The sequence below is a fragment of the Ascaphus truei genome, chromosome 2 (genome assembly GCF_040206685.1).
Source record: "Ascaphus truei isolate aAscTru1 chromosome 2, aAscTru1.hap1, whole genome shotgun sequence".
In the NCBI taxonomy this organism is placed as follows: Eukaryota; Metazoa; Chordata; class Amphibia; order Anura; family Ascaphidae; genus Ascaphus; species Ascaphus truei.
Window position 1 is genome coordinate 387010873 of NC_134484.1, and position 22752 is coordinate 387033624.

Consider the following 22752-nt stretch of genomic DNA (forward strand, 5'->3'; position numbering starts at 1 on the left):
TTGGACAGAGTGTGAGGGAGAGAAACCTGAAGCAGGGGAGAGCTGCGTCTGGCGGCAACTGCTTTGTGCGGCCGCCAGCCACCACTATGTCCCAGTCTGTCCTCCCATTGTCTGCAGCATACCAGTGGGAGAGCGGGGCCCCCAAGATTGTGGGCCCCCGGGCTACAGCTACGCCCCTGAGTCTGGCCCTCATAGGGGAAAAGTCTCTATTCAAGTCCCTCTATAAAGGGATAAGCAACTCTGCAAAGGACTCTTCCATCCACCCTAGATACTCCAACCTTTTTCAACTTTTCTGTCTCTCCCTCTCTCCCCCTGTCCCCCTCTCCAAACTTTCTTCCCGAAAACCTTTCCTGATACCAGTGTACTGAATTCAGAATCCTTCAGAAAATCTTTCAGCAAGAATCTTGCTGCTTCTTACTATACATGAGCAGCCAAAACTACCAGCCTATTTCCCCTAACTAGTGATTCTGCACTCTCTCCAATAACAGCTGATCTACCTGTCATCTTGCCCCACTCCCTTCTCTAAACCTGGTACATATGTATATCTTTTTACACACAAGGCAGACACTGCAATCAACACTATGAAATGAAAAACATCTATAGCCACATAAGTAGCTGTAAAAAATACCCAGGTTTGGCGGTGCTATGGGAAAATAATATTAATCACACAAACAAAACAGAACCAGCATTTTCTGACACCGTGCATTCATTGGCATATTATCGAAGCTGGGTATTATTATATCTTTTTTGCACTGGTTTTCAACAGTTACAGGTAGGACCTTTTTATGGTTAAATTTCAGCATGTTCTCATCATGTTTGTGTTAGGTTTCACTAATTGTACCATCCGATTATGAGCATGCTAGAACTATATGATATATATACACATACACACAGTGGTGTGAAAAAGAAAGTACATCCTCTTTGAATTCCATGGTTTTACATATCAGGACATAATAACAATTCCTTAGCAGGTCTTACAATTGGGTAAATGCAACCTCAGATGAACAACAACACATGACATATTACACCGTGTCATGATTTATTTAACAAAAATAAAGCCAAAATCGAGAAGCATGTGTGAATAACTAAGTACACCCGTACTGCTTCCATAGGAATTAAGATGCTAAGTAGCAGACAGGTGCTGCTAATCAAATGCCCTTGATTAATCGATCATCAGCAGTGTGATCACCTCTATAAAAGCCAAAGTTTTAGCTGTTTGCTGTCTGGAGCATTCAGGTGTGTGTTAACACAATGCCAAGGAGGAAAGACATCAGCAATTATCTTAGAGAAGCAATTGATGCTGCCCATCAATCTGGGAAGGGTTATAAGGCAATTTCCAAACAATTTAAAGTTCATCATTCTACAGTGAGAAAGATTATTCAAAAGTGGAAAACATTCAAGACCGTTGTCAATCTTCCCAGGAGTGAACGTCCCAGCAAATTTACCCCAAGGTCAGACCGTGCAATGCTCAGAGAAATTACTAAAAAAAGCCAAGCGTTACATCTCAGACTCTACAGGCCTCAGCTAGCATGTTAAATGTTAAAGTTCATGAGAGTAAAATTCGAAAAAGGCTGAACAAGTATGGTTTGTTTGGAAGAGTTGCCAGGAGAAAGCCTCTTCTCTCTAAAAAGAACATGGCAGCACGTCTTAGGTTTGCAAAGTTGCATCTGAACAAACCAGAAGACTTCTGGAACAATGTCCTTTGGACAGACGAGTCCAAAGTGGAGATGTTTGGCCATAATGCACAGCGCCACGTTTGGCGAAACCAAACACAGCATATCAGCACAAACGCCTCATACCAACTGTCAAGCACGATGGTGGAGGGGTAATGCAGCCACAGGACCTGGGAACCTTGCAGCCATTGAGTCGACCATGAACTCCTCTGTATACCAAAGTATTCTAGAGTCAAATGTGAGGCCATCTGTCCGACAGCTAAAGCTTGGCCGAAATTTGGTCATGCAACAGGACAATGATGCCAAGCACACCAGCAAATCTACAACAGAATGGCTGAAAAAGAAAAGCATCAAGGTGTTGCAGTGGCCCAGTCAAAGTTCAGACCTCAACCCAATTGAAATGCTGTGGCTGGACCTTAAGAGAGCTGTGCATAAACAAATGCCCACAAACCTCAATGAACTGAAGCAACGTTGTAAAGAAGAGTGGTCCAAAATTCCTCCACAACGATGTGAGAGACTGATAAAGTCATACAGAAAACAATTACTTCAAATTTTTGCTGCTAAAGGTGGTTCTACAAGCTATGAAATCATAAGGTATACTTAGTTTTTCACACATGGCTTCTCCATTTTGGCTTTATTTTTGTTAAATAAATCATGACACGGTGTAATATGTCATGTGTTGTTGTTCATCTGAGGTTGTATTTACCTAATTGTAAGACCTGCTAAGGAACAGATGATTGTTATTATGTCCTGATATGTAAAACCATAGAATTCAAAGAGGGTGGACTTTCTTTTTCACACTACTGTATATAGGATTAATAACACTTATGTACCGTATTGACTTTAAGTAGTGGGTTAATGCAAGACTGAACAATTAAGCTTCTAGACACACCCCTACCCTACCCCTTCAAACAGGGTTATTTAAGCTTAGATACCTGAACTGGTCATCATTCCTCCCCCCTTGGAAGAAGTGTGCAAGACGCACAAAACAGTCGTCGTGTCATAACTGGCGTCATGATGATGGCACCAGGTGGTGGGTACAGATGCACCTGAGAGCACACTCCTGCAAACTGGTTGTATAGCAGTGGTTTTGTACTGTTAGAGGGAACATGACTGATACATTCTCTGTTCAGATGTTACTTTGTCTCTATGAGGGACATGTAGCTAAGACTGACTCTGGATACTTAAACAGAGATGCACAGCAATACAGCATATGTATGTAATCACCTTACAGCTTAAATAGGTTTTCTCTGCAAGTGCAAAATAGATGCGCAAGTAATATACAATTGATATAACTAAGTACTATACTGTATTGCGACTTACACTTTACCCCTGTTTTAATAAATACAGGGGATTATTCATGGTTTACATTGTACCTTCTGATTGATCAGTCACTACACTTGCTGAATATAGAGAGAAGCTAGGGTGTAAAAAGAGTTTGGAATTACACCATATTACAGGGGTGCGCAAACTTACCAACCTGCACACCCCTGTTTCCTCTCCCCTCCGGGCCGTGCCCCCACCCCCCTGCATAGCTCAGTGTCAAATGATGCCGCGGGGTCATGTGACATCACATTGCCATTGCAACGTGACATCACATGACCCCACAGCGTCATTTGACGCCGGTTGCCATGGAGAGGTCGCTGGACTTCCAGGTAAGTGCAAAGTTACAGAGTGAAAAGTTACAGAGTCCTTGCGCGATCCCCGGCATTTATTTTAAATGCCTTCGAGGAAGCGCGGGGCCTTTGTAACAGCCGTGCCCCCACTCCCCTCCCCCCCAGAAAATCTCTCTCCCCACTTTGCGCACTGCTGCCATATTGTATGGATCTGCTCTGCTGTGTTAGGCTTTGGTCCCGCTGCGGCTGGCGGTGCGCACGGCCGCGGTCCCCCAGCTGCTTGCCTCCGGTCTGGATGTCCCCGCTGGCTCTTTCCGGAGTGGCTGACTGCATGCTGTGACGTGTCAGCCAGCCGGAGCTACAAGGAGCTTGTGGTTTCGGCAAGTGCCGCATCACATGACACGCAAGGCAGCCAATCCGATTCCCTCCTCTGCTCCGATCACCCCCCACTGCTCAGATTTCCCCCCTCTGCTCCAATCCCCCTTCCGATTCCCCCGTGCTCCGATTCACCCCCCCGTGTGTATTTGTGCGGTTGCCTGTGTGTGCCTGTGTGTGCGTGTGCCTGTGTGTGCGTGTGCCTGTGTGTGCAAGTGCCTGTGTGTGTGTGCCTGTGTGCCTGTGTGTGCGAGGGGCTGAAGGACTGTGTGATGGTCCCGCCCCCTCAAGTCATGGCCGCCCCCCTCCGCCCGTTTTGGCCATGCCTCCCCAGCGCCGGAAAAAAATCACTGCAGACCGCAGATCGTGGTGCAGTGAATTGCACACGCCGTCGGCAAGCAAGGCGGCCGTGCGGGCGCGTGCAGCGGGGCCTTAGCCTTAGAGATGTATGCTGATATAGCTGAATGAATCACTACACCCTATTATGATTAACCCCCTTCGGTAACAACTAGGGACATAAGGATACATTCCCAGTACTAAATGGTACCTCTCCTTTAATTCAGTGAATACTGAATATGCTACTAATCACCGCTATTACAGGATATTTTACACTATTTGAGACATCCATATTTACATCATTTGTATTCATAAGATTATTTATCTACTTACCTTGATAAAAACCAAGCTGTTTGTGACAATTACTCTCAAGGGATATTGTTACAAAACAGATGATTTCCCAATATCTATCTGTATGTTGACATTGTTTCAATATACCTTTGTATCCCATCACAGGGATTTTTAACAATTGGCACTTAGTGAGTCTATTTGGTTAATAAAATTTTATTTTTTTTAATGTTTTTAGACATTTTGTGGTGACCACATAGTTTTTGGTTCTCAGTCATATCAGATAGATTTCTGATACTGTATATAGCTCAGGTGTATTAACACCAATTAAAAAGAACATTATTTGAAGACTATCTGTCTACATCCTTGTATTAGGAATTTTATGACTGAGTGCAGATATGGGTAATCTTTTTTGATCCCCTTGGATCACGGTGTATATGAGAGAAAGATATGGGAAGGGGGGGGGGGGAAGGGGACTCGTAAGGTGTGAAATTGGGGTGGGGGGGGGGGGGGTGGAGGGGAGTGGCTTGCAATATCGCCGACATGAGGGGGGTGGGGGGGCATAACTCTAGTCCTGGGGAAATCTGTTAGCAGCCCTGGCTGGCCCACCATTCCATAAACAGCCTTACCATATGAACTGTAGTTACATGTATGTAAACTCATTCCTGTCCATCCTTTACCACAATAACTCACAGCAGCTGGCGAAGGGAGGAGGGGAGATTGGTCTTGGGGGGACCAAGACATCCTATGGGATTTACTGAATTTGTCCCAGTCCGATTTATAACTTAAGTTTACATTTTATGTTTCTTCAATTAAGATTGGAAGCTCTTATTATCTCATTATTTAATATTGTGAATTCAAGTTATTGATTGTATAATGTGTACTTTCGTTTTGCACTGTTTTGATATGCCTTTCCCACATTTTACTGAGGAGCAGAATGTATTTGTAAATGTAAGAATCATCACACACATTTATTATTTTATTACACGGAGAGGAAATAAAGTGTACTTGGACATTGCAGAAGTGATACGCAGTTCTAATGTGGTATGTAGAGGTAGTTTAGTTTGACACCCAAAATACACTTATTATTATCGGTCCTTTAATAAGAATAGGGAAAATAAACAAATTGGCATAGCCATTTAAAAAAAAAAAATATTTTCATGCTAAATAATAAGAGGAAATAAGATTTTAACGAAAGATACTATTAAAGGTTCTTTAATGGAATGCAAGCTTCAATTATCTTTGGTTAGGAAAGGAATTTCCATGCCTACCCCAGATTAATAGATAACCTGAAATCCCCATGGTTAACCTGGGAGGATGGTACATTCCAGTGTTTAAACTGTTTATAAACAGTTGGGATTTTTATCATGTTTTTATCCAATAATGTTGTGACATTTAAGAACCACAAACATGTTACAAATGTATTTAATTTTCTCCACTGAAAGTTGCAAAACCTAGTCCTAGCATATGGTGAACACATTTGCTGTAGTTCTGTCTTCCTCCTGAAAATGTCAGGCAGCTTCTCCGTCATCTGCGGCACCTCTCTTTTATGCTGCATCTGCCAAGAGAATGTTTGAGAGGCATTGGGCCCAGGCATTGACAGAAAAATGGACCACGTTGCAAAGGAGAAAATAGGAATGAATTAAACCTGTATCATTAAAGAGAGGTTGGGCAGGGATGTACAATGAAGACTTGCAGAATCTAAGTTAAGCTGCCCAAAAACAAGTCCCCATGAATCATGACAGTGGTTACAAAATGTACAATGAGAATGTAATTATTAATTGAAAGTTCAGGTAGATAGATGTATGGAACAGTCCAGCAGGAGTGATGGACGCATGTTATAAAAGAATTACAAAACACTTGGGATACGTTCAAGGAAGCATCGAAGGGTAAGGACGAATCCAATGTTAATCCGTGGCCGCGACCGTCCGATAATCTGTTCCGGCGTCAGATAATCTGTTCCGGCATTGGTTAATCCGTTCCGCAAAATGCATTATGGCGCATCGGATAATCCATTAGTCGGAAAATGAAACGATGGATACAAGGGCCACTTGTACTTGAGAAATGAGAAAAGCCTCAGATCACATAGTGTATAGGGGTTCAAATACGCAGGTGAAATTCGGTAAACTACTGTGAGTGGACCATATTGTCCCTGGATTTTATATTTCCCAAGAGAGTAGACGGTGGATTAGTAGATTTGATATGAGTTATAACGTGAGGATCTTAACCACTTTAGTAAGAGAATGACCAGTGATCTGTGAAATGTTCTCTTTGCCCCATGCTCTACAAAGATTGGTGGTGTGTTCCACTTTGGGAGGAAAGAATACCATGCTTGCCATTTTTTTCTATAACTGACCACTGGTATTTCAATGCCCCTTAACTAAAGCAGTGAAACGTGTTTCTCAGAAATAACAATACCCTGCTTTGTAAATGATTTCATTATGGGGTAAAAAAATAAATAAACCATTCTGAGGATTTAACATGTGATTCTCTGCAAAGCTTACGGATAGCCTTTGCACTGTACCTGTCTCTCCCACTACGTAAACCCATATCTTCCCAACATTCCCAAATTTTGCTTGCGGCAAAGCCATTCTGAAGTGATTTATTTCTTTTAGATGTTTTTCTTTTGTTAAATTCCTTACTCCCAAATGCAAATGATCTTCAATGCATAGGCTGTTTTGTTGTCAGTGTTAGTTTTATCGGGCAGAAACTGACATACTTGTTCTTTACAAACCAAAATTAACTGAGAAATCATCTCCATGACTTGTGACCATTTCTTTCCGTAGTTAATGTCTGCACTATGTTTCATGTTCTTGCATACGAAATATTGCCACATGTGTTTTGAAGAAAATATATTTCAGACCAGATGAGGCGATAGAATAACAGTGTAAGAATAAATGAACATATGGTTTGTTTAGTACATTTACCCATGGTAATAAGTATGCCTGTACCATCACGTCAGAGAAACTTCACTTGGGTCTTGCATTGCAGAACTCCGTAATTGGAAGTTTGAGACTTCAAAAAATACAGTTGCAATATTTGCCAAGACATTTTAATTTTATTACTGTGCCTCTAATTTTTTTGTTATTGACTGGAGCCCATTTCACATTCTTGAAGAGAATCTGTATCGTTTCCTCTGTAACAAATCAGAACTTTGGAAGTAGTTCGCCAAGTCAGGTTAACTACAAAGCTTCAGTAATTTGGAAATTTGGCACAAAATTACAAATGCTGGTGTTCTGCAAAGAGTAATTAAAAATCAGGTTAATTCAGGAAAGAGTACATTATGGTTCTCTGAACTACACTGATGCTTTCAGATTTATTCTTTATTTCGTTATGTTTGAGAATTGTTAACCCCTCTGGGGATAGAAACACACTGAGGAGTGAATGTGCAGTTATATATATATAACACACAACGTGTGTGTGTGTATGCTTAGCTGCCCCCTGTAGCAGTGAAGGGGCTATGCTTCTACTTTTATAGCTTCCACGTTTTTGCTTCCATCATATTGGCACTTGTGAACGTTGTACAGCTATTTTCGTACTTGCCTTCAAAATCCTATATATGTGGGGTTTTTTTTGTTTTTTTTAATAAGTTGATTGATCGGCAACTTAGATAATTACATTGCCTTAAAAGTAATCAACTGCTGCATCTATTAAAACAAACAATAAAAGATGGTGAGACACAAAGCCACTTACTATGCTTAAAGCTGCAGTTCAAGCAATATTCTACATGTGTGTGTTTTTTTTAATTTAAATAAATCAGTTCTGTACTATGAGAAAATTAAAAAATGTTAAAGATTTTTTTAGTGTATTCTAATGTAACAGGCATTTTTGTTCCTATAGCAACCATTTACAAAGTCCCTTCCCCTTCTGAAACAGCATCACCTTTTTGAGCGCTGCCTTCTCTAGCAGTGAACCAATTGAATCTAGTGCCTGCCTGGTCACATGATCTTCCTCACAGAACTTTGGCTGTTAGTGCAGCAGATGAGGACCCAGGATGCATTTAGTGAACCCCGAGCTGAATCTTCGCTGATCGATCACATGGATATTGACACGGGAACCACATTGACTTTAACTCTTTATTTCTTGGCTGAGAGAAGAAATATCCAAAAATATTGTAACTCTTCCATTGTTTTTAATATAGCCTCAATTTCCCCCTGAGAGCTAAGACACACTTCTCTACATGCAGAGGAAGGAAAATAAAAACCTAACACTCTTATTAAATTTGTCTAAAAAAACTATTGACTATATAAAAATAAGGAAATCACCGAAAACCTGACCAGTCTGTGTGAAAGACTTCTCTTTTACAACCTGTCAGTAATTTTAACAAGTATGATTTTTAGGCAACTGGTTTTGATATTGATGGGTGGAGTTGGTAAACTATCACTGCCAGGTTGTGTGCAGGGAAACCATCCTTTGGAATTAGGATTTCTATTTTGCTACTCTCAAATTAAATTAGTAATGGGACAACTGTTTCCAGCAGTTACCCTAGTTTGGATCCCTTGTCATTTTGGACAGAAACTTGTGTGTCTCTGGAAGTAAAAATAGAATTTAAAATAATTAGGTTACAGATTTCAATAAAAAAAAAACATCTTTGGACAGTGTCAAGAACAGCACCGCACATCCATAAACATGGCTTTTCTCTTGCTTTTAATCTTCAAGCTGCTAAACCCAAGCATTTAATTTGTTCCACAGGCAGCAGGAGCCGTCCGACCACTGGTATCTACAGTTATTGCTTCCTCCTCAGACGGATGTTTAGACCAGTCCTTGGAACGTGGCAGACACAGAGCGAGTGAAATGCCACAAGCTTTTTTGTTTGATGTCATCTATCAAGCATACCTCCAGGTAAGAAGTTGGATTTTTCAGTGAAGTAGTAAACATGTTTTCAGTTTAGACTAAAAGAGAAACAATTGTCAGTGTATTCCTGCTACCAATGAGGCTAATCTTATTTGCTACAGAAGGTACCCTGATTTAAAAAAAAAAAAAAAAAAAAAAAAAAAGATGTAACACCTGTTAAGTAATGCCTGCACCTATCCTAAATGTGGCAGAGGGGACCACATGAGTCTTTAAGCAGCAAAACGTGAAAATCACAGGTGTTTTTTGTTAATCAGTTCTTAGCAGTGTTAGATAATACTGTCTTTATTCTTTTTTTACTCCAAATGCCATTTTTAATGTACTGACCATCCTTTGGTTGCAATAGCAATTACTCAGAAAGTCATATCCACTTCCTCTTTTGAAACGGGCTCTGACACACACCTTTTTCAGCTTTGCCTTTTGGCAACAAAGTATCACAAACATATCTGTTGCTGTGTTCCAAACAGAAGACTATCTTACTCTGAAAGCTGCAACAATAATGTGTTACACTTAGTAATATAATGTTAAACATCAACTGCAGCATTCCAGACTGCAGCACACAGTTATAAGGCGGCCATTTTGGTAGGCACACAATCAGGATTTTTACAGAATTATAACAGGAGCACCAAACAATTTCCAGTTTAGGTAAGAATGTAGAGATATACATTGTCACATGCTTTACAGTTAAAAATAAGGAAGGGAAAAAAGGAGGGGGGTGGGGGCATCTGCTTTGAAGGGTCGGACAGACTTTGAGGGAGGCATCCAAGCTGTAACAAAAGCATTGCGGATTTTCATGAAAATAAGAGTGAATGTCAGAATATGGGATACAGCAACATTTGTTTTTATTGTGCAAACTTCATTTAATATGCATTGGAAGACAAATAACAAGCATATTAATATTCACAATCATGGTTAACACAGGAAAGTAACTCAAAATAAATTAGGATGCTTAATGTCGATGTGTTGGCCAAAAAAGTTTCTGCCAGATGAGATCTGGTGTTTTGGACACACAATACTTCACATTTCCCACTTAAATACTGTATGCATATCACATAATTTGTCTATGTCTCCTTAGCAATTGTCCCCAAACTGTTCATTCATGAATACAAGGCAGAATAGTAAAGAAAAGAAAAAAAATTAAAAAAGGCTAAGTACATGGATATTAAAAGATGTGTGTTTATAAAAGATATTAGTGTCCCGTTAACAGCAAAAAGTCATTTTTCACAGCTTTGTAATGGACCCCAATTATTTTTAATGTGAAAACACGACAACTTGTATTGGCCTGTACTACAGTTGTTGCTAAAAATGTTCTCAACAGTGGATGTTTTGAAAGATCCGTGACTATTACATGTTGGAACATTTTGCTGTTTTAATTTTATGACAAAATACTTCCGTTTTCCCTCACTCTGAGGTTACAATTTTTTTTCTCTCCAAAGATTCAGAATTATGAGGGAAAGGAGTTTATATAGTACAGCTATCTATACTGTATGCCTATTTAGCCAATGGTTTTTTATTTTTTTATTTCTTAGCACCTGATTTAAATAACAATATTGTGTGCCCTTTCAGCAGGATGTAATACAACATAGTAATCAACCTACTGTACCAATATCAGAGTTTTTAGTACAAATGTATCTGCAAAGCTTCTCTTCTTGCTCGGCTTTTCAATGTCTGCGGTAGAATGCTTCACTGAAAATGCCTCTTATAAGTCTGGTGTGCAACCTTTGCTGAACTGCTCGGGATCTGTGTGTTAAAGTAAAAGTGGTGCAGTTCTGGGGCAAATAATCTGCACCCTACGACATGCATCAAAGTAAAATATCCAATTGAAAGGAATAGGATTTTTTTCTTTGATACACCTAGAGCCATTTTTTTTAAATGTCCCAGCGTTGTGCCACTTTTAACTTGATAACGTAGACACCCTAATGTAGATATTATGACATATATGTTTAACACAATGGAAAGTGAGCAAATAGTATCGCTTGTCCATCTGACACTCAAAGATCAGTTGGCAATGTATGTCACTAGTAAGTGTCCCACAAATGAATCCTCTGTGTTGTATGACTGTTCTGCTTCCCCTTTTCCAAAAATTGTCACTTCTGTTTTTGGAAATGTGTAGGCTTCCTTTCTGATGCCTGCAATAATTGTCTGTCCAAATAACAATGTCTCCCCCTGGCAGTCGAGCGACTAAAAAGTATGTCCATGCAAAATGGTATTTGACAAGATCTACTCCACTTTTCTTGTTTGCCGACTCCCTGCGGTTGTGAAAAGGAAGAGTATTTCTTCAATGATCATTGTATGCACCCCCTTTTACCACCATATAATCAGAGTATTGCGGTGTACTGCTGGATCCTGCCGCACGTTTCACTCCCTCACAGGACACGATTTTTTAAAAATTTATAAAAATATATATTTTTAATATAGATACATCTGGTGCAATTATAGAACCCCGCGTATCTCCAGTTACAGTAGTTGAGTAACTGTCACAGTTACTGTATATTAAAAAAATACGGCAAGAAATTAAAAATAGTTTTAGACCGAGAAAATGAAAACATCACCGGATCAGTTGAAAATCGAGAATATCACATTGAAACATATTTTTTAAATTCTGTTGTAAAAGCAAAACATCTTACTTAGAAAGAAAGACACAATTGTAATAATTAATATTCAAGTTTAATATCCATCGAGCTAAAATTTCATAACATATTCATATTTTCCACCAAGTACGGTACCAATTAATTTTTTTTGATGTTACTTTAATAATGCTCCAAACCTGATGTCTGCTGGCAGCTTCAATGGAATTGGAGATAATTGAGAACTTTTCAAAGAATGAGTCACATTGTTTTATAGAAAATGATTGTAATTGTAGTGTATCATTTATTTGGTGCACCCTAGGGAGCGCATGTTCTTTGTAATAAAGGTGCAATTTAAGCATATTTTTTAAATATTGCTTGAAGCTTAAATTTGAAGAAAACCTCCCAAAGTATTCAGAAAAAGCATGCATTTCATAAATGAAAGTTATGTCAGAGTTTGTTTTGGAAGGCAGATCAGTAGAGGTCACACTTGGTGTGATATCAGTAACAATAGTTTGATTTCTATTTTAGACGTACCACATTTACAAAACAGTGGTAAATTAGGCACATTGTTTTTGAAAATGACGGACATTTATAGCCTAATGCAGGGGTGCACAAACTGGGGGGCATGGGATTTTCTAGGAGTGACGCGGCGTTTGCAGAGCCCCCGCGTTCCTCCCCCAGGCATGTAAATTAAATGCCAGGGGAGGCGTGAAGTCTCTGCAACTTCCCTTCCCTGCTCTCTGCCAGCTCTTCAGTGACGCGTCACCATGACAATGCGGCGTCAAATGGCGACGCGTCACGTGATGTCATATGACGCGTGGAGCCCGAGAGCAGGTAAGGGAGGGGAGCGTGGGCATGGGGGAGCAAAGACAGAGGTAGCGCATACTGATGTATGGACCGGAAACCTGTAAACCAGAGGTGATTTCATTTTCTCTTAATTGTGAGATTTTTCCAAAAGAAGTATGTATGTTCATGTCATTTATGCATGTACACTGCTTTCCCTCATATCTTGCAGAAACGTCAAGAAAATGTAAGCAATTATAGATCTGTCACAGTAGATTGTTACATTTAAGAATTATTGGTAATTTAGTAAATATTCTTTGGCAATGGGGATGGCCTGATGACCTCATCAAGTGCATAGCTACACAACGGTATTTAGTGAAGAAGATAAGCATGTTATAGTGTGTTTGAGGCAGAGCAAGAATTACGGTCCAAAACTTACATGAAATGTGAAATGTGTGTGGTAAAAGATGGTTGCTAGGAGGACTGAATTTTTTTTTTGGGAAAACATTGTATCGTTAAGGAGTGGGAGGAGCTTGATCAACACGTTATAGATTATGCAATCAGACAGTGGCGTTCTCATCTTCGGGCGTGCGGTTCAGTAGAAGGAGGACATTTTGAACACACAAACATACATATTTTTAACTCAAACTTTATAGTAATCTAAGTGTTTCAGATTGGATTACAATAGTTTAAACCATTTACGAGCTATTGTTTATGGACTATGAACCAACCGCAGTGTATCTGGTACTTGTTAACTAAATTGGATGTCAACATAATTTAATTGTCTACATTGTGCTTCTTATATAGTGTTAATTTACATAACAGACCTGCAATTGTGCAATTTTTTTATGGAGATCGAGTGAGAAATATATGATATGATGAAAAACAAAAGGAGTCCATTTGTTCCTGAACACGGTGTATAATCAGAATTTATAACCTAGAAATTGAATGCTGATGAGAACCACTTGGCCCATTTAGTCGGCCCATTTTCCTTCACTTTACTTAAAGCAACAATCCTGCCATTTTCCCCCAATTTGATATTTTTATTTTTATTTAGGTTAGGATCTGGAGAGTCCTCCAGAGCTGAACCACACTATTATTAACTCTGGTAAGTCCCTCAACCCCATTTCCTTAGATTCTTACAAAGGGAGTTACTGGCATTACTTCCTTGTTTTATTTAAGGGTTGTTAAGTGGTTGTCCAATAGAAAGCTGTAATATCATGAGGGACCACAGACATTTGGTGGCCATTTTGTTTTCCTTAGAGGGAGATTTAAAACTAAGCTAACTTTACTGGTAAGTATCTCTGGAACAAGTGGGCACTTAAAGGTTAGAATAGTGCAGCCTATCTCCCGAGTACTCCCAGTTCCCATCCTCGAGTGGGGGACGAGACTGGCCCACTGCCATTTTAATTTCTTTACCCATGTGATTGTGTCACAATTTTTGTTGCTTCTGAACCTATTCTTTTTCCTGTCTCTTTGGGTGATACCTAGTAAACCTCGCTCTATACTTTCAGTTTTTCAAGCTTCTGAATTTAGGGGCAGGTTTTACATCCATACATAAGCACAGGCAGAATACACTGGTTAAACACTTCCCTCTTGACGCAAAGTGGAATGTCTTCTTGAAAGATTGGCTTGTTTCTTCCAAATGCTCTCTATCTCATCTTCATAGTCCTATTGATTTTAATTGTTTCCATCCATTGATACTTAATGGAAAATGTAGACCGTTTTCAAATTCGTTCTATTTCAATCTTTTTAGAGTTGACATATTTGTTGAACATTACTTGGTTTTGCTGAGATTCATATGGAGGCCCACCTTTGTTGAGTTCTCCAACGTGTTGCTATAGGTCTTTTGGACGTGTGGCAAAAATAACCATGTTGTCTGCAAATAGTTGGTGACTCAAGAAATCACTGTTGTTTTTTTGTTTGTTTTTTTTTCAAACTATTTTTATTTGTTTCTCAGTTATAATCAGGGTGGGTACAGAACAGAAAAGAAGGTATGGGTGTAGGACAAAAAAAAACCCTCAACATAATTAAATTGACTGTACACTACATAAATAATAATAATAGTAGAAATAATATTTAATAATAGACAATATATGGGGGGGGAGGGAGGAGATAAGAGACATTAGCGGTAGTAGTCCTAATAACATTTAGATGTATGAGACCGCTTACACCATATAAATCAGAACAGAATAAGTAAACATACAAGCAGGTGCTTGGGGGAGTAATATGATTATTTTTTCAGAGTTGATCCAAGAAGGATCAGAAAAGTTCCCCCTATTTTTTAGCACTCCATGCTGGATAATAATGGACGGACAACAATGGCCCAACTGTAAATTACTGTGAGTCGGTCTATTGACCCAGAAGAACCGGAATGACCAAAATAATAACGTTTTTTTAATTTCAAATAAAGATTAAAAACATATATGCAACGTTAAAAATCCCCATACACAATAGTTCATGTCAGTGTACATAACAGCCTGCCACAGCCTGCCACAGCAGTGAAGTGCCTCTCAATCTATGCAAACAGCATATTATCCGCATTAAAGTCTATGTTGGAACACTTATTTGCATATATAGTAAACCAGAGACTGGTCTTTTAGTTTAACATTTTGGCCAAAGTGTTGTGAGCCCCTGAGCCACTACACGGCAGACCACATCTCAAGGGTCCCTAACACTAATATAAATTCTTAATAACCTGGTAGTTAAACTAAAAGACCATTTTATTTAATAGATATCTATACATATATATTTAGGCACTGTACCGTGTATAGGTTTCACTGGATGTGCACTGAGCTCTGTCTGTGTTTCATGTTCTGTCTCTGGTTTTAAATATATATCGCCATGCTCAGTAGCACTCCTCTGTGACACCTATATGCTTATATATATATATATGTTGTGGTTATTTTGGGGGTTCAATATGAGCTTGCAGGTGTCCTGTATGTTTTGCATTTATAGTAGTCAAAACGTAGACCGCTTGCACATTGATTATTATCACAATACTGTAGTGTATGTGTGGCAGGGAGAGACCACGGCGGGTCGTAAGTGAAGAAAACTGCTGCCGCTGATACAAGCCTGACTGCTGCCGGAGTCGGAGGATGTCGCCACTTCGGATGACGTCACGTGCGTGACGTCCTATGTATCCCGACGTACGTTTCGCGTGTACACCACGCTTCTTCAGGGGGAGGAGTCTAAAAGAAATTTCCGATGTCGCTCCACACGAAGGCCAAAGAGCCTCCCTCGACTCCCGTGTGGGAGTGGTGTTTAAGATCCTCTGTTGGACCAATTGTATAGTCTTTTCCCACAGTCTTTGTATAAATTCTTCTTTTTGACAAAACCTTTGGTTATGTTAGTGGTCATTCACCAAATGATTTTTGAATTCCAGCTTGATCTTCTTGATCTTTGTTTTTGTTTCCTCTCTGCGACTTCGTCTGCGTACAGATGGACGGATGTGCAGGTCTGTTAGGTGACCCAGTTGGTGCATATGATTTAGTTCTTTGTATTAGTCCCAGTTTAATTAGTGCTCTTTCTTTTTCCTCTGGAGTCTTCCCCGCTAATGTTGATCCGTTATGCCAAATTACAAGCTTGAATGGGAAGCCCCACTTATATTTAATTTGGTGGTCTCTCAGATTCTTTGTGACTGCTTGCAGTTCCTTTCTTTTGAGCAGAGTGGAGGGGGCGAGATCACTGAATATTTGGATCTGATGACCTTTGAATTCTATCCATGGTTTTGACCTGGAGTCTTGCATGATGGCTTTCACTGTATAATAATGAACCTGCAGTATGACATATCTCATCTTATTAGGTTCAGATTGTTTAGCTCCTAAAGCTCTGTGCACCCTGTCTATTAGCAGTTTCTCTTCTGTAATATCCGAGAGCATGGTTTGGGACAGTCCTTTCGCAAATTCCTCTAGTGCCTCTGGCAGTAGTCTTTGGAATATTCCTTAATCTCAGATTGTTTCGTCTGGCACAATTTTCTGTATCTTCCAATGCTTCTGTCAAGGTGTTTATTGTGCTTTTAAAGCTACCAGTTCATGGTCGGTGACATTTTGGGCTGAGAGCAGTTCGTCTGCTACTCCTTCCAGACAGTCCGTTCTGTCTCCCAGTCAATGCAAATCTCGTTTTGGTTCAGACACTACCTTGGTCATTTCTATTTGCATTTTCTGTACCGTACATTTTAATAGGTTATCTAGATCACTTTTGGTAGTCGTCTGGCACTGTTATCAATTCCTCCTGCTGTTCCTAGTTCCGCCTTTGACTCAGAGGGTGATCTCGTGCCGCTTCCATCATGTAGTCCTGTGTGCTTCCGCTGAGTACTTCTTAAGAAGAATTGCGAGACTTGTGCTGCCTGCCTCTTCTCTGGTCGTGGTTTCATCTCATCTCGGGTTGTCTGCTGCTGCTGTCGGTGGTTTCGCCGCAGATCCAAGTTGCACAATGTGTTTTTTCTGCTTCTATTTCGCCCTGGATTAAAGGAGCTCTTCACTTAAGCGGCCATCTTGCCTGCTCTTCCCTGCTCTTCCCTATTTAGTGTCCTGAACAATTCTTCAAGTATTGCTGTGAAACGCTTTGATGACATTGTGTCCCCCTGCCACACACCGCTGGAAATCCTTATTGTGCTTGTATCTTCATATAGTCTAATAGTTAATTCAGCATTCTCTTTAAGCAGCCGTTCAAGCAATATCCTACATGTGTATTTTTTTTAAATAAATCAGTTCTGTACTATGAGAAAATTCTTGTAGCATTTTAAAAAACAAACAATTTTAAAGGCCTTTTTAATGTATTCTAATGTAACAGGCAATTTGTTCCTATAGCAACCATATATAAAGTCAAACCCCCTTCCCCTTCTGAAACAGCATCACCTTTTTGAGCCTTGCCTGCTCTAGCAGTGAACCAATTGAATCTAGTGCCTGCCTGGTCACATGATCTTCCTCACAGAACTTTGGCTGTCGGTGCATCAGAAGATTACCCAAGATTATTTAGTGAACCCCCAGCCAAATTTCAGCGATCAGGAGAACGGATCGATCAGCAACTTAGAAAATCACTTGTCAGTGTGTAGATTGTATTAATGCCCATATTGAATGAATTTATTTTTTAAACGACAGCTTGAACTGCAGCTTTAAATGTTCCTTATACTGTAATAGCAATGTGCATTTCTTCAACTTTTTTACTTTTTAATACATTAACATGGTGTAGATGGAATCAAATGCTTTTTTGTAATTTATGAATCATACAAATGGTTGATCTAATTCATTACTTCATGAAATCTCTTCTTGTATAACTTGGATGTAGTCCATTATGTTATATCCACTCTGAAATAGTGCTTGCTCACTAGGCTGGGCAAAGTCCAGGGTCTGTTGCGGACGATTTATTGAGTATCTTTGTAACATTTTTTGTATGTGATTGAAAGTAGAATGATTTTGTCTATAGTTCTTGAAATCTTCTTTGTCTCCTTTATTTTTGAATGAAGATAACTATGATATTTCTCCATTGTTCTGGAATTTTCCTATTCTTTAAGTAACATGTAAAGAGTTTTGCCACAATTTTCTCTATTTCTTCACCAGCTTATTTCAAGATGTTATTTGTTGTAGTTCCATCTTCCCCGGGGTTCTTTCCATTCTCTGTGGATTTTATTGCCTTTGCCACTTCTTCTGGTAGGATGCATGGGACACAATTTGTGGTTTCTTCCCAATATTCCTCTGCTTGATTATGCCTTGTGTTATCTATCGTCTTGTACAATTTCTTCTACAAATCCTCACCTCTCTTTATGATAAGTGCACAGACTTTTTGTTGATCCATTGTTTTATTTGAGTGTGATTATTTGCTTTTTCCCAATAATAACTCTCTGCTTCATCTTTTTAAAACTTTTGTTTTCTGCAGTAATCTTTTTTTTTATTATCATATCACAGTAAAATGTTATTACATTTTCAGTTATATCCGGCTAAAGTGGAAAGGTACTTGCTGACATGCAGTTGAGGCTAGCATAGAAAGTAAGCCCTCAACTCCCAAATGTAAAAGATGCCAAAAAGCAATGGCCCTCATTCACCAAAGGCTGGATTTTGCATAGACATGAAAGTGTTCAGGAAGAAGGCCGATGGTGCTAAGAATCCCCAGAGGTTTAACACCAGCTGTCTTTCAAATCTTAGTCTGGCTACCACAACTGAAAAAGAAAATGAAAAAAGATAAGGTAGCGCTTAAACCAAAACCAATATAAATAAAATACTAAATGGATAAATATGAATGAAATCCCTAGCTATTTACACATATGTAAATAGGGGGCGGCTGCCAAATTGGACACTGACCACCTGGCTACCACAACTGCAGAACTCTCTCTAGTGAATCAGCACTTCAAGACCTGTACGAAAAGCTTGGAAAATGTAAAGTGATATTGTTGGCCTTTGTGAAATAGGAAGAATAGATGAAGGCCTCCATTGAGCTGAAACGTGGACACTATTTCAGAGATACAGAAAATGAAAAAATGAGTCAAGTAGATTTCGTCATTAACAAGAAATGGAAAAATGACATAGTTGAGTATAAAAGCTCATTTCAAAGAGCAGCCAGAATCATCATTCCGTTCACAAAGGGATAAAAGCTTCAAATCATCCAAGTATATGCCCCATCATCAAGTCGCACAGACAATGAAGTGGAAGAATCTACCATGGAAACAACCAACAACAAAGGAAATTGCCACCTTCAGATTATTGTGAGAACTTGCAATGCAAATATTTGTGCCCAGTAGAAAGATGTGTGTGTGTGTATATACAGTCATGTACACCCTCTTTGAATTCCATGGTTTTACATATCAGGACATAATAACAATCATCTGTTCCTTAGCAGGTCTTAAAATTAGGTAAATACAACCTCAGATGAACAACAACAGATGACATATTACACCGTGTCATGATTTATTTAACAAAAATAAAGCCAAAATGGAGAAGCCATGTGTGAAAAACTAAGTACACCTTATGATTCAATAGCTTGTAGAACCACCTTTAGCAGCAATAACTTGAAGTAATCATTTTCTGTATGACTTTATCAGTCTCTCACATCGTTGTGGAGGAATTTTGGCCCACTCTTCTTTACAACGTTGCTTGAGTTCATTGAGGTTTGTGGGCATTTGTTTATGCACAGCTCTATTAAGGTCCAGCCACAGCATTTCAATCGGGTTGAGGTCTGGACTTTGACTGTGCCAATGCAACACCTTGATTCTTTTTTTTTCAGCCATTCTGTTGTAGATTTGTTGGTGTGCTTGGGATCATTGTCCTGTTGCATGACCTAATTTCAGTCAAGCTTTAGCTGTCGGACAGATGGCCTCACATTTTACTCTAGAATACTTTGGTATACAGAGGAGTTCATGGTCGACTCAATGACTGCAAGGTTCCCAGGTCCTGTGGCTGCAAAACAAGCCTAAATCATCACCCCTCCACCACTGTGCTTGACAGTTGGTATAAGGTGTTTGTGCTGATATGCTGTGTTTGGTTTTCACCAAACGTGGTGCTGTGCATTATGGCCAAACATCTCCACTTTGGTCTCGTCTGTCCAAAGGACATTGTTCCAGAAGTCTTGTGGTTTGTTCAGATGCAACTTTGCAGACCTAAGCCATGCTGACATGTTCTTTTTAGAGAGAAGAGGCTTTCTCCTGGCAACCCTTCCAAACAAACTATACTTGTTCAGTCTTTTTCTAATTGTACTGTCATGAACGTTAACATTTAACATGCTAACTGAGGCCTGTAGAGTCTGAGATGTAACTCTTGGGTTTTTTGCAATTTCTCTGAGCATTGCACGGTCTGACCTTGGGTTGAATTTGCTGTGACGTCCACTCCTGGAAAGATTGGCAATTGTCTTGAATGGTTTCCACTTTTGAATAATCTTTCTCACTGTAGAATGATGGACTTTAAATTGTTTGGAAATGGCCTTATAACCCTTCCCAGATTGATGGGCAGCAACAATTGCTTCACTGAGATCATTGCTGATGTCTTTCCTCCTTGGCATTGTGTTAACAGACACCTGAATGCTCCAGACCAGCAAACTGCTAAAACTTCGGCTTTCATAGTGGTGGTCACACTTGCTGATGATCAATTAATCAAGGGCATTTGATTAGCAGCACCTGTCTGCTACTTAGCATCTTAATTCCTATGGAAGCAGTAAGGGTGTACTTAGTTTTTCACACATAGCTTCTCCATGTTGGCTTTATTTGTGTTAAATAAATCATGACACGTTGTAATAATATGTCATGTGTTGTTGTTCATCTGAGGTTGTATTTGCCTAATTTTTAGACCTGCTAAGGAACAGATGATTGTTATTATGTCCTGATATGTAAAACCATGGAATTCAAAGAAGTTGTACTTTCTTTTTCACATGACTGTATATATGTGTGTATATATATATATATATATATATATATATATATATATATATATATATATATATATATATATATATATATATGTGTATATATATATATATGTGTGTATATATATATATATGTGTATATATATATGTATATGTGTATATATATATGTATATGTGTATATATATATGTATATGTGTATATATATATGTATATATATATATGTATATATATATATGTATATATGTATATATATATATATATGTATATATATATATATATATATATATATATATATATATATATATATATTTCTTGCCACATCTATCAGGGCTGCAGCAATTTAGGTGTAGTGTGTGAAGGGCGCTGTCTATATTTTCTGTCACATACATATATACATATATATATATATATATATATAGCTCAACCCCGTTATAGCGCGGTCCTCGGGGGCTACCTGATCCGACCGCGCTACAAACAGGGTCGCGCTAATTAAATAAAATAAATAAATGTAACATTTTTTACAAATGGCCGCCGTGCCCGGGGTTCCTTGTCTACAGAGGGGGGAGAGCTGGGATCACACTGTGCTGCACTGTGCTACACCTCCTCCCTCCTCCCGTGTCTCCAGCAGTCAGAGAGCTGCAGGCAGTGCTAGGAGAGTGCGAGGCTCAGGGCTGCAGCCTCCTCTCCATGCCAATTTGACTCCCATGTCCCTGGCCACTGATCACCCGCACAGCAGCTTCTCCTGCTCTCACTGGCAAACTTTTCAGGGACGCCAGGGGAGCCTCCCCTGTCTAGGTAGAGAGGTGTGTGTGTCTCTGTCTCTGTGTGTGTGTGTGTGTGTCTGTCTGTGTGTGTGTGTGTGTGTGTGTGTGTCTGTCTGTGTGTGTCTCTGTGTGTGTGTGTGTGTTCTCTTGTTCCTGATAGCTTCTCCTGCTCTACACCACAGACATTCTATCCTTCTGTGTGCAAGAGTGATTTAGGAGATAGCAGCTGACACCAGATATGGGGGGGGGGGAGGAGTGTGTGTGCTGTGCAGTGTGCTGTGAGTGTGTGCAGTGTGCACTGAGTGTGTGCAGTGTGCACTGAGTGTGTGCAGTGTCCTGTGAGTGTATGCAGTGAGTGTGTGCAGTGTGCTGTGAGTGTGTGTGTGTGCAGTGTCCTGTGAGTGTGTGCAGTGTGTGTGTGCAGTGTCCTGTGAGTGTGTGCAGTGAGTGTGTGTGTGCATTGAGTGTGTGAGTGTGTGAGTTTGTGCAGTGTCCTGTGAGTGTATGCAATGTGCAGTGTGCTGTGAGTGTGTGCAGTGTGCAGTGAGTATATGCTGTGTGCTGTGAGTGTGTGCAGTGTGTATGCAGTGTGTTGTGTGTGTGCAGTGAGTGTATGCAGTGTGCTGTGTGTGTGCAGTGTATGCAGTGTATGCAGTGTGCTGTGTGCAAAAAAAATGTAATTTTTTTTTAAATTCGGGGTCCATGCCCAAACCGCGTTATAGTGGATCGCGCTATAACGGGGTTGAGCTATATATATATATATATATATATATATATATATATATATATATATATATATATATATAGAACACACAAAAGGAGAAGTTGCTCAACACATAATATATAAGGTTAACTCAAGCCCTTTAATAAAACTAACTATAAGGGTAAAATAAAATATATACCCCAAATAAAGTCAGTATATAAATTAAATAGGACCTGATGGTGCTAGGGGATAGTGAAAATTATATAAGACACACAGATGAAAAGAACAAAGACAATCCCCTTAGTAGCACTCTAAATTACACCTAAACTAATCTATAAGATAAAGATTGTTAAAAAGAAACAGATGCTCCGCCAATTCAGAAAAAATGAACAAGATTTTATTGATTTAACAACAAGACACACTAACTTAAAAACATAAAAATA

The 22752-nt window shown here is 39.4% G+C and overlaps 1 protein-coding gene across 6 annotated transcripts in view; it reads left to right on the forward strand.

The window, feature by feature from the left end:
- The window catches only part of CRPPA (CDP-L-ribitol pyrophosphorylase A), a 366238-nt gene that overhangs the window by 50569 nt on the left and 292917 nt on the right, over window positions 1–22752 (forward strand). For all 6 annotated transcript variants that reach the window (XM_075587219.1, XM_075587216.1, XM_075587218.1 and 3 more), the window contains exon 3: window positions 8981–9130. In XM_075587219.1, coding sequence (XP_075443334.1) covers window positions 8981–9130 — 150 coding nt within the window. The remainder of the gene's footprint in view (window positions 1–8980; window positions 9131–22752) is intronic.